The sequence below is a fragment of the Rhamphochromis sp. 'chilingali' genome (assembly GCF_963969265.1).
Source record: "Rhamphochromis sp. 'chilingali' genome assembly, chromosome: 4".
Classification (NCBI taxonomy): domain Eukaryota; kingdom Metazoa; phylum Chordata; class Actinopteri; order Cichliformes; family Cichlidae; genus Rhamphochromis; species Rhamphochromis sp. 'chilingali'.
Genome location: NC_137948.1, coordinates 4409034 through 4421988, shown reverse-complemented (window position 1 = coordinate 4421988; position 12955 = coordinate 4409034). Strand labels below are relative to the sequence as shown.

General features: G+C 41.7%; 1 protein-coding gene across 4 annotated transcripts in view; it reads left to right on the top strand.

Annotated features, from left to right (window-relative positions):
* The window catches only part of rptor (regulatory associated protein of MTOR, complex 1), a 215254-nt gene that overhangs the window by 94630 nt on the left and 107669 nt on the right, over nt 1-12955 (top strand). For all 4 annotated transcript variants that reach the window (XM_080879217.1, XM_080879214.1, XM_080879215.1 and 1 more), the window contains exon 8: nt 11469-11528. In XM_080879217.1, the coding sequence (XP_080735343.1) occupies nt 11469-11528 (60 nt within the window). The remainder of the gene's footprint in view (nt 1-11468; nt 11529-12955) is intronic.

The window sequence follows — 12955 nt, the reverse complement described above, 5'->3', positions numbered from 1 at the left end:
GTCACCTGCACCATTTCTCTCTAAACAGATACACATGTTAGTAGCACGTCTAAAAATAAATGTTTTATTTCTCTTTAGTTACGATGAGCCTTCTTAGGTTTGCACAGAATTAAAGGATCAGAACAACAAAGCACAAACTATCCATCCATCCATGACGGAAACCAAGAGACACTTTAAATCAGTCAGGGCTGGACTGCTTTTTGAAGCAGGTGAGATACTCGTTGGTGGAGAAGTCACTGGGACATCAGTCCAATCAGGGACAGGATAAAAGTGAAACAAAGGATTAGTGGAGATTGGAAAGAAGAATATTTGGGTGTTGGATTTGAGGGGCTGACAGTCTCCAAATGCAGAAAGCTGTCACAGACCAATGGATTGGTTTTAGTCCTCTGTTAGGCACAACGAGCTTAATTTACCCCACTTGGTGTTGACGAACGGGAGCAACAAGCCCCGGCCTTACTGATAGTTTATCAAGGTCTTTACCAGTGTAATATAATTGAATCCACATTTAGTAGTTCCAAACTAGATTTCACTGAACATGTGTCAGTGTTTGTATGTTTGTTTGCTTCAGAATAAATAAAACCCTTCTGAACTTTGTGGTCCAAATATTCTAAGATGCAAACCAAAGTAACATTATCCTCTGAACATCATGATGTTCAAGATCCTTATATTAACATTAGCATTACCACTGTGCACAATAAAGCCTTTAAGTAGCACAACTGTAATCTCTTTTATAGCCACATGTGGCCACTTATGAAGAAAAGGATGATTTAGGCAGAACAATCTCTCTGATGCAGATGTAATTCAGTCCACACTAACCTGGTCTGTGAGCTTCTGTTTTTCATGTATGTGAGCGATAATGGAACCCTTGCATATAACACAGATGGGCGTTAATGTTGGCGTTAATGGCTGCACGTTTCCTGCTTGCTTCTCAGCCCAAGTCTTCTCGTGTAGAGGTTCATTATTTTTCGTGCGCTTGCTGTAAACGGTGTGTGCAACGTCCCCAGCACGAACACAGATGAGATTTTAATGGAAATGCAGCAGCGAGGGTTCACGTGACCGCTTCTCGGATTCCTTTCACTCAGCAGGAGTTCCCCTGACACAGACACGCGGAGCACAGCCGCATTATGTTCATTCAGTACAAATGTGGCTGCGCCTTCCATTTCCAGCTTCTATAGGCGAAATGGGGAAAATTAAACTTGCACATGAACATGCACTGCTGTGCTCTTATTCTGGAGTCTTGGCTTTAATAAGGGAGATGTAAATTACTTGTAAAAATGTTGACACATTCATCTTCCCCTCTTCTCTGTTGATGTGGATTGAACTACAGAGGAAGCGGTTACATAACGCCGCATATGCCTTTGCATACTAGTTTCCAGGGACCTCTGTGGACTTGAAGGGAGCAGCAGGTTTACCTCAGAAACCCCTTCATAAATACTGCCATAGCAAAGGTTGATAGCTCAGCCTATTCCTAGTTGTTGACTGAAAGCATTTCATATTTTTGGTGAAAAAAAAGAAAGAATTACCTACATAACCTGCTACTGCGGCCCCGACCAGCATTTTCATCTTTCTTTATATGAGCACAGTTATCTTTTTTCTTTGACCAAGTCCACAGTACCAGCCTGGCAAAGAGGCCAACTGTCCAGGACCCACAGGGTCCCTGAAAGTCACAGGTTCATTGCACATGCCTTAATCCTGTCCATCCATTTTCTTCTACTTATTTGGAGTCATGTCTCACAGTACCAGGCTAAGCAGGGTATTCCACATACTTTTCTCTATAGGGAAGTTTTTCAGTTCCCCCTGAGGGAGACTAGATGAGATTTATAATCCTTTCACTGAGTTCTCTCAGCCGAATATGCCCAACAAACCTCCAAAGGAAGGTGCCCAGACCATTCCTAGGTGTAACAGCTAATTTTGTGTCAGTGTCTGAATACATGATACACTTGTAACTTACTGTGTGACATGTATTTAACCCTCTGAAGTCTAAGTCATCAGAGTATAACTCTATCCCTAACTCTCAGCCAACGGTGTTGAACTCCAGGCCTTGAGGGCCGGTGTCCTGCAGGTTTTAGATCTCACCCTGGGTCAACACACCTGAATCAAATGATTAGCTCATTACCAGGCCTCTGGAGAACCTCAAGGCATGTTGAGGAGGTCCTCGAGGCCTGGAGTTCGACACCCCTGCTCTAAGTAATCAGAATATGTAATTTTTGGTTTTATGAAATTGTTCTCCCTCGTTTTGGAAACCACAGAACACAGAAAATAATCAATCTAACTGATACGCACCAAATGCTCTGTTTGGCCCTTTTTAAAAAGGGTAGGGGTATGGTCAGGATTGGGTAGGGGCTAATTGGGAGGTGAACGGTAACTTTATACCTGTGAAGGCTGGACCAGGCTGTGTTTACTGTTGTAAATGAGCAACTCTCTTAATGATAACTGTCCAAGATCAGTATTTATGAAGTTTTCTAGATTTGCCTAGATCTGATGTTTTGTTTGGCGTCAGTAAACGCCAGGTTGGTAACAGTCCGTTTGTTCAGACATGTAGAAACGGAGATTCTGTCTTTTGTATATATTTACAGTAGTTTTTATGTTGTTATTCTGTTGATGTTTATGCTGATTTCTTGGTTTGGGAGATTCTGGAAAGTTTCTATTTTTTTTTTTTTTCCAGCTGGGTTTTGCTTAAGTAGTGATGAGTAACGCTATTATTTCCATTTTATAACTATCAGACATTTTTTTTTCTATTTTAATTTAGTTTTATACAGTTTTTCTTATATCCCATTATTTTTGCATCAGTTTCTTCAAACATGCGCAAGTCTGTCCACATAGCATTTGGTGACATCTGCTGATTACTATATATCCAGATTAGTTCATCTGAATGTCAGACGTGAAGCTGTGAGTCAGAAAACGTGCTGCTGCCACATTAAAATCACCATCGCTGCTGTTCCATTATTCACTGTTGGAGTCGTTCCAGGGTCTGTCTCCATGTGACATCATCGCTACAGTCTGTCTGCGCTGCTCCACTAAAAGGGAAACTTGTTAAAATTCACAATAGTGTGACTTTATGATAAAGTGTTACCAAATGGAGATTTGTAATATTAGAGGGAAGAACGTGAAGTTTTTTCTGAAGCTGAGGTCAGTGTGGCTGTATGCAGGAAACCTCTGTATTATAACAAGCCAGTTAAAACAAACTAGTGGCCCTTTTAACACTGAACACACCGCCATTGAAACTCGAGGTAGATTTGCTGTTCTAGGACTGAAATTGCTGAACATTCACAAAACCTCTCAGCAGATCTAATCTTGTGGAGTCGGGATTACAGTGGACATGAAGCACTGCATGTAGTATGCAGATGTAAGCTGTGAGCCACAGTGGTGCAGTGATTAGCATTATTGCTACACAGGCAGAAGATTCCTGGTTTGAGCCCCGGCAGGGCCCGCTCAGTGTCGAGTTCACATGCTCTCCTTGTGCCCGCGCGGGTTTTCTCTGGTGAATACAATAAAGTGCTACATAAATGTATGGTTAACCTCGAGGTCTAAAGCACTTTGAGTGGTCAACACTAGAAAGAAGTTATTCAAATGTGAGTGCATTACTTTAAGGCATGCATAATTCACACCCTGGTTTCCCACTTTTAGATGTCATAAGTTTCACACGTTCAGTGAAACTAAAACTATAAAATAAAATAATGGATCATCGAAGTTGTATTTGTCAGAGCAAGCAGCACTTGGAATCAATAACTCTGCAGAAAACAGGAACCCCAAACTGCAAAGCGTTGCTGAGGGAGGTTACTTTGCATTGCCCCAGGCCAGACATAGCATAGTTTTTTGTTTGTTTGTTTTATTTAATTTAAATTTTTGTCTGCAAGCCAATTTAGGGTCAGTTATTTCTTTCACAGAGGGTTTGCTCATCTCATTTCAGTGTTTATTAGTTTAATTATCAGTTGAACTATTAATCACCTAACCAGAATGATGTTTCAACATTTTAAACGGCAATATTTTAATTTGTAGTTGAGCTTTTAGATGACTGTAATACCCTTTCCTCTGCTTGCCTCTGTATTTTAGGCAATAGCATAAACATAAGCATTTCATTTGATATTTATACGTGCACGCTCAGCTCAGCTAACCTCAGGTGACCGACTCGTTTAAGTGCATTGCACGGAAGAGCGTTTCATTTCTGTGCCTTATCAGGCTCTTTGTGTGTTTAAAGTCGTTACCCATCTGTACTGTGAAGCGCCGTCTATCAGTTTTGCAGCATTTGACTGAATGAGAGGGAGTGTTGCACTTTACACTTCAGCCTCCATCCTGCCGCTTCTGTCAGCAGTCACATCATTTATAAAACCCCAGACACACATTTCCATTGGCAGCCAGGCTGTACATAGTCATGCTGTCACTCTGCCACCATTGTTTGACTGATGGTACAGGATGTTTTAAGGTCACAATCACATCAACTGATTTGCTCCAGAATTACAAAACTAATATTTTCTGTTCTTCAGTGTTTTGAATCTTGAGGTATTTTTCTGATTGTAGAGTTTGATGATGAAACCGTACACTTGATGTGTTATTGACTTAGCGTTTTGTGAAGCTGTTTATCTTCACCAATGAAAGAGATCTGCGATCATTTTCTGTGGTATTTAAGGCCTTTTGGTGTTTCTGAGCTCGTCAGTGCAGCCCTCCTTTTAACAAACGTGTCTCATTGCTGTGTTTGTCACTCCTAAACTTTACCGCATGGCTCTGAAAGGTCTGTTGGTTGTTTCAGGCTAACAATGGCCTCCTGCTTTGGCAGCTCTCAAACCTAAATATTTCAGCTACCACAGCGACCAAACACTAACTCACCCCTCAACTATAGATCTGAACGTTCACATTAACTAATGAGAAAAGGAAACCGTTTGTTTGTTTTGAATTAAATCTGAAAGTAATATTTTTGAAGATTATCTTCCCAAAGCATCTTTACCTGATTGTACTATAATATATGACAACATAACTCTGATATCAAAAATTAAAAACCAAACAAACAAGAAACAGGTGGAAGTAAACACAACAAAAATGGTCAATCAGGCGGTTCTAACAGAGAAACAGCAGCTGTGTTCAACTATTTCTTTCAGTTTTGACCCAGTCATAAAGCCCCAAACATCCCAGAGATTTCCCAAACTGCTCGTGCAAGATGCCAATTAATCAGTAAACATTGTGCCTCAGGACTCGGGCCAGAGATATTTGGATGAAGTATTAATGATCCAACTCACACAAAGCCTTGGTGACTGAAAAGGGGTTGAGTGGGAGATAAAAAGGAGCAAGAAACAAACTTTCAAGAGCCACAGTTCAAGCATATAATCGTTTTATGCTTCTGGTTACTCGCTACTAAATCTAGAAATCTCTACCTGCATGTGAGGCATTTAGGGAACATCTGTAAATTGTACCTCCACAATGAAATTGCTGACCTTTGGTAAACGCTGTAGGGCAATAATTCATGTATGTGAGGGTTGCTGTTGTTTGTGTTTGTGTCAAAGCAACCGACCACTGCAGCGAGAGCTTCTCGCTTCGTGTGTTGTGTTTATTAGAAGCAATAAACATGGTTTCATTGAATGTGTGAAAGGGCGTCCTCTTTTAGAACATTAGTTTGTCTCTGCTAGCATTGACAACTGTTTACTTTCATATGAAATGTTTAGTGTGTGTCTGCAGAAAATAACCCAGGTTACATTTTCCCAGGTCAGCACTGCTTTACTTATTTTTTCCTCATTAGGGTGTCAGCATACATTTTAATGATAATACTAATGCTGGCTGCCATAATATGGTGTGCTTTGCTTTACTTTTGAATGCTTCCTTATTTCGGATATCAGGAAGATCTTTCTGATGCAACTCTCTCACTTACTGAAGCTGGGGACCAGCTTCCACTTCTATAGCTCCTGGTGGGGATCTTTGGTGTTAAGGCGAATGTGTTAACCACTACACTGTGAAGCCACTGGCTACCACAGTATGGCATGGAAATTCATGCATAATAATTTCATTCATGTCCTAGCAGGGTTACTGCGTGAGCTCAAACCTAATCTAAGTTTGAGATCATGCAGTAACCCTTCAAGCACATGAATGATAAAGTTGCTGACTTGAAACGTGCAAGTTGGTTGAAGGAGTAATGAGCTGTGGAAGACAGCAGGAGTCATTCTCCTCGTCCCACTCCTCCTCCACCACCCGCCTACCCTCGGAGCAGCGTTGTAGTTTCTTCACACAAGCAGCGCTTCATTTTCCTCCTCAGAATCTAATATGTACATGCCCACTCCTACCCTCTCTGCTCCGTGCCCACACGCTCACTTATTCACCAACCCAATTAAAGTTTGGCTGCCTTGCTCTCTGTAAGTAATAATCCCCCAATTTCCTCTTCATCTCTGCCCTGCTGGCCTTCTGTACTTCAGTAAACTTACCTGCTTGTCTTCTTCAGGAGCATGTATTTCACTGGCTGCAGTTTAGGTGCAGTCCAAAGTTCAGCAGCCGCTTTGAAGAGTGGTGACAACAAAAAGGTTTGATCTGTATCTCGGAGCTTTTTTCAACTATGAATTGGTTTTGAATAAAGGTACAGAATCTTCTTCTACACATTTTAGTAGATTTTTTTTTCCCTGAGACTTATTCACAAAGTTGGGTCTTCTGTATGTTAACTCATGTTGTTCTTTGTGATGAGCTGTTTAGCCAGTGAACACTGTGGCTTTGGGGATGGAAGAGATAAATATTTTGATGTGATGACTGAAAAACATTTTTAAATAACTATTATTGGATAGGTGGTCCTGAACCTCTGCACAGACATTCATTCTTTCGAAAGGACAAAATCATTTGTTATTCTGACTTTGGTGATAAACGTTTGACATACAGTCCTGTGTGAAAGTCTTGAGTCACCCAAATTCTTTTGTATTTGACTTTTATTTTGTTTTAAGTTCTCCAGAATTTCTGAAGGGTCAATGTTATTCTTTGGACATTGGCTGCTATTTCACTCATTTTCCGTCCAGTCCTTGTGGTCGACTATTTTCAAAGGAAAGTTTTGGTGTGTTAAGCTACGTAACCCTGACCTATGAATCATTAAAGCTTCAAAAAGGCACTTAACTCTCGGGATGAACCAGTATTGTTTCTACAATCATGAATCAGTTTTAAATTGAATGTTTGTTACTTGTAGGGTGTTACAGAAACACATAAATTTGTCCTCATGTCTTTAATTGAAACTATGAAAAATGAACTGTGTCTGAAAGGAAAAAACCCCACTAGAAATCTGACACCAGACCTGAGAGAAGCATTTGGACCATCAGTTGATCCATCTATTGTTCACTGAAAACTGGCTGTCAAGTAGTCAGTGAGATATGCCAAATTACAGAAGGTGGGACTAGTGTCAATCCCAGCTGTCAAAGGGCAGCAGACAACCATTTACGCCTACTGCCAGTTTAGAATTTCCAGTTAACCAAACGTGCATACCTGCCTTTGGACTGTGGGAGAGAACCCACCCAGACACTGGGAGAAGATACAAACCCAACAGAGAGTGGCTCTGGTTTCTGTGCTTTACACATTACAATAACCCAGGGGTCGGCAACCCTGGGCACGTGTGCCGCAGCTGGCAGGCGAAGGGTTAACTGATGGCACGAAATGCAGTGAATTAATTTGTGAAGGTGCATTAAAAAATAAATGGCCAGGCCAGCGTTGCACATGACGGTATCTTAGCTATCAACCCCAACTACCAGATTCAACTTGTAATTGGCTAAAAAATACCTTAGCCTATCGGTGAGATGGATGTTGTTAGCTGTCAGTTTTTTCAAGCGATGTTGAAATTTCCACATCCCAACACTTCAAATGTTTCAGGAGCTGTCTGCTCCGCACAGCATCAGCACCGCAGGAGTACTCGGATACATCCGTACTCGAGACAGAATTCACAATGTGTTTTCAGGACTTTCAGGTGTATGGACCAATGTTTTCTTTTCTGATCAAACCAGAAAGCTTTATTGAGCAGCTGGATTTGTCTCGCATTAACTGGCTGAGTTAATGCGACATCGAAATGCAGTTGATTGAACTGAAAAGCTAGACTCTGTGGGGGTCAAAGTTGGCAGAACTACGAACGCAGCTGGAATCCACAGCTGTGCGTGTTCATGGAGCTGCTGGACATCACTACCTGACAAGTTTAACCGTCTTCAGAACATTGCAGAGGCCTTATTGACAGTATTTGGCTCGACATGTCTGTGTGAGCAGATTTTCTCTCACATGAGTCCTCAGGTAGCCTCTGAATGCTGGACACTCGGAGACCTGTGTCTAGCTGATAACTATTCGCTGATAACTATTCGCTGATAGCTGCCAACATCTGCGAACAAATATAATCCTATAAAGTGGTTCTATATAGTGTGTAACTGTTAATATAGAGCGTTATTAAATTTATTGCTAATGCAATCATATGGCACACTGACTTCTGAGGAAATTTTAGATGGCACTCATCATCAGAAAGGTTGCCGACCCCTGCAATAACCTGTGAATCGTAATGAGTTGCGAGCTGGTGGACCAGTTACATTGTTCATGTTCTGTTTTTCTGATGGCTGCCAAATGGCAAGTCTTTCTTCCAGAAGACTCCAGTCACTGCTAGTCACCTAATGGCCAGGATGTCAGTGTGTCATCTTGTGGTCACAATGATTCCAACACAGATAACAGCTATAGTCCTTATTCTGGTACAAACTGGTGGTTCCTGCAGCAGGTGGAGAACTTGTTCACTTGCTGCAACCGTTTGACTGACTGAGGCTGCAGAAGACAAAAAGGTTTACCATCGCTAGCTACAGTCCATGAAAGTGGAGTTGGGCTTGCGACCAATCTTTTATTTATTTGTCAAAAAAGAAGATCTAAATTAATGGGAAACACTTCAGCTTTGATATTAATCCTTTGCCAACAGTATGTGAGGAATGTGCTCTGCGAGTACCCTTCTTGGTTAATGACATCGCACATTTTGAGTCCCCTGCTTGCTGATTGATATTCGTTTTTCCTGATGGTTTGTGTCTTTTAACAGTGTTATATTGAACTTCTATCCATTATTATTGTTGACTTTTAATTCCTTAATGTCTCGTTACTAAACAGTAAACATGTTCTGTGCCGCATTCATAGGTTTGGTTTGAGCAAATGTAAACACAGGAGAGGGAAACCGTTTGAAACTGAGCTTCATGTGCTGCAATGTTAAGCACTGGCAGAATTACTTTCTTTTGATCGCAGTGGGTGCCCAGAATGTCAGTCTGTTTTTGATCATTTGCAATCACAACCAAATAGAGCAAGAATGTGGATCAGACTTATTATAGATATTGACATGATCAAATGCCACCAAGTTCTCTCTTCCTCCCCTCCCATCTTCTTCTCTTTCCCGTACAATCTCCCCTCTACCCCGTCTCCCATCCATCACCCTGCAGAGTGGAAACGCACACTCCCTGATGCAACCTCCTGCTATATCTGTGCTCTGTTTACTTTGGTCTGTCTGTTTTTGCCTGAAATTCATTTTTACTTAATCATCTCTGTTTACGTCCGGGGATTCACAGATTCCCTTTTGCAACCAGTGCAGACAAAAACAAACAAAATATTTAATCTGCGGCTCAAATGAAATTCAATAGTAGGTGTGAGCAGGGCGATCTTAAAATGTATTATACGGAGGAAAACAAATATACCTGTGCTCACCATAAACAGCAAAGCTTTTATGTACATATCATGAGTCCAAAAGACTTTCTAGAACAAGCTTTCCTGGTTACATTCTTACACTTGTTTTTTCATGGATGTCAGTGACACTTAGGATCTTTGCTGTTCTTTAAAGAAGCAGGAAGTCACAGTACCGCCATGTGGGATCTCATTATTCTCCAGCAGCAGGAAAAAACCTTCGAATTCAAGTGCCAAAACTTCCATCATAGTCGGGATACAATTTCATAATGTATGCACGACTTCTGTCAATTTTGGCAAGTTCACTTTCAAGCATGTGGCTTGGCTTCAAACATTGGTGGAGAAAAACAGAATCAATAACTAATCACAGGTGGATCGACATGCTGAATGGGAGCTGTGTAAAAAGCAACAAGTAGCATGTAATCTGTTTTTGCCTGGTAACATTTTTCCTGTAAGTAGGAATAAATCAATTCTTCTTTTTCTTGAACAAGCTGAATTTATCAGCTTGTGTGGTTCTCACAGACGGAGCTATTTCACATTTTCACGTCATTTTTAACTCGATGAACTGATGCATCACTTTCTTTTTTTCCACATTATTGGCTTTCAGCATGGATTGCATCATTTTGTGTCACATTCTCCTAAAAGCCTTCTTTTATTTAAAAAGTTGCATTAACCATGAAGTGATTAATTAGGGTCGTTTATAGTCATACAGAAAATTATTTTTGTATGACTGACTTTTCTTCTTTGTTAATAATTCAGTTGGAGATTTGTTCCTGTGCTTAGAATCATTGTCCTGTTGCATGACTCAGTTTTGCCTAAGCTTTGGGTGTTGGATAAAGCCACACACAGGAACTACTTTGGTATGCTCTGGTATACAGAGGCGTTTATGATCTGTGCCTGCAAAAGAAGCTCAAATCATCACTCCTCCATTGCTGTACTGTAGCTGCCAGTTGAGGTGCTTTTGGTGATATTTCGCCAGCGTGGTGCCGTCCTGCATTATGGTTAATCATCTGTCAGAAGGACATTCACAGGGCCGTAAGGACCTTGACCTTACTGGTCAGAGCAGAGTAAGGACTGCCGCTACTGTCCACCAGTAGGACAAGAGACTCCGTGGAGAAGCAGCTGATTTTTTTGTTTGTTATTTATTTATCACAAAGTGCGCCAAATTTTTTTTCTTCCAAATATTTTATCCTACCACTGTTAGCTCTTTTTGCACGAGGTGCATGTCTACACAGACTCGCCACTTGTCCTTGTCTTTATTAGTATCTCTTTTTATTAAAAACGTGAGTTATGGATTAGAACAATTAATAAACTAGTCATCACCTGGAAATCTTTGTGTGTGAGGGAACCCAATGATTTTCTGGCTGTGATGTGAATCTCCTTCCTGCTTTAACATTCCTGCAGCTGATGTTTGTGTGACTGACGTGTGCTTGTGTGCACACACCTGCGCTCTTCCAGGTGTGTGATGACTCACAGTCATCGCCGAGCATCTTCCTGCTGTGACTTACAGCTGGCTCGACCTCTCGGAGCTAACCGCGCATAGTAAACAACCCCCGCCCCCCTGACAGGCATTTCAGAAATACGATGTGTATCTCGCCGCCTTCCCCCCTCCCCTTTGACTGTAACTCAGCCAAAATACACTTATCAGTGCTCAGTGGTTGTAATCTTTGAAGGGCTCGTTTTTCATTTGAGTGTTTATCCGCTGATTGTTTCCCTCATTGGTCATAAAATTTGTGCTGTAGAGGCCAAACGCTTTTATTGCATTGTCTCGTCTGTGAGCCCCTCTTGTTTTCATTACAGCCCTGATCACTAACCTTTCCCTGTGTTTTCCCCCCCAGGTTTTGTATGCAGAAGAGTGCCAAGTTGGTGCCAGGGGTGACGTTAGACCTCATTGAGAAGTAAGTGGCACTCCACAGCCATCCTTTGACTGTCTCCCTCTTTACAGGAGGGCTCAGTCTAAAGAGATCATTATCCTGTTTTCCTCGTGTCACTCTCTCCTGTCTGTCTTCCCGTCTGTCTCTTTGCTCTCGTCGCCGTCATTGTCAGCCCTCTCTGTTGTTTTCCATCCTGCAGGTATAATTCCCAGCCTTTGTTTCCTCCTCACAGTTGAAGCAGCAGCAGTTTGGCAGATTTAAAGCTGTGCATTTCTTGCATAAACCTGCGGGTGCCAAACGGCGGAGTGTGGAAGATCTCTTGCTCGTAGGCACATACACTGAGATTGATATTAACATTCAATATGGATGTCATATCCAGAGTTTTAGTAGTTTCACAGAACCATCAGCGTGGCTCCTTTTTCAAACCTTAGGTGCGGGGGTAGGGTAAAGTGACACCGATAAACTAAGTTGAGTGAGACTTGGTTTTTGAAGCCGTAAGTAACTTAAAAACGGGCTGTTAAATCTCAGCAGAAAACAGTACATCTCATTGGAAAGCACCTTGAGGTGCTGAAGTTGAAGACTGTGTCAGCAGTCTCTTAATGACATGTCACACTCTGTTTGCTTAAGGTGAGTAATCACTTGTCTTCACCTACTCAGATTATGATTTCTGCCTGTCACTGACAGCCTGTGAGTGCACATCCACACATTACTTCCACATCTCTATTATCTACTGGACTTTAATTAGTTTTTGGATGAGGGTGTACACGGAGAAACTGTGAGCTCGTGTGCTCATTCTTGTCCTGTGTGTCTTTATATTCTTTTTCCTTTTTGTGTGTGTTTTGGTGCTTTGTACACAGCAGCAGTCCCACAGTGACGCAGTTTTCCTTTCCTGTCCAAAACATCATTTTGTTCTTTGGAGAGGATATTTCTAATCCCTCAACTCTGTCAGTGGCTTTCATAGTAGTTTGGTTTCTCAGATTGTAGGGTTTATCCACCTTAAAGGTGATCTAGTCTGCTTTTCCTTTATTATCTTACCTTTAATAGTAGCTGGATAGTAGGAACAGTAGGTCAGAGGTTCGAATCCCAGCAAGGGTATGTCCCAGGCTAGGCCCCCATGCTACCTCAGTTTTGGGAACAATGGAGATACTGCTCAGAACCCTCAAACTCTCAGGTCTCTGGTAGAGGACCCAAGCTTGACCCAGTAAATCCAATGAGCCTAAAGCTCAAGACTCGGACTGCTCTAAATGCTCCGATTTCAGGAAGTTTTTTCCACTCATGGTGTATGATGTCGATGAGAGTAGATTTACTGCCATGGTCCTCGCAGGCACACAGGTCTGACTGCACCATGTGATGGTTAAATCGTTTGTTTGCAAGCGGCAGCTAATCAGAAGAAAGTTTGCAGAATAGTGAGGGTGGCCTTAAGGGGAGGGGCTAATTGTTGATGCTTCGGC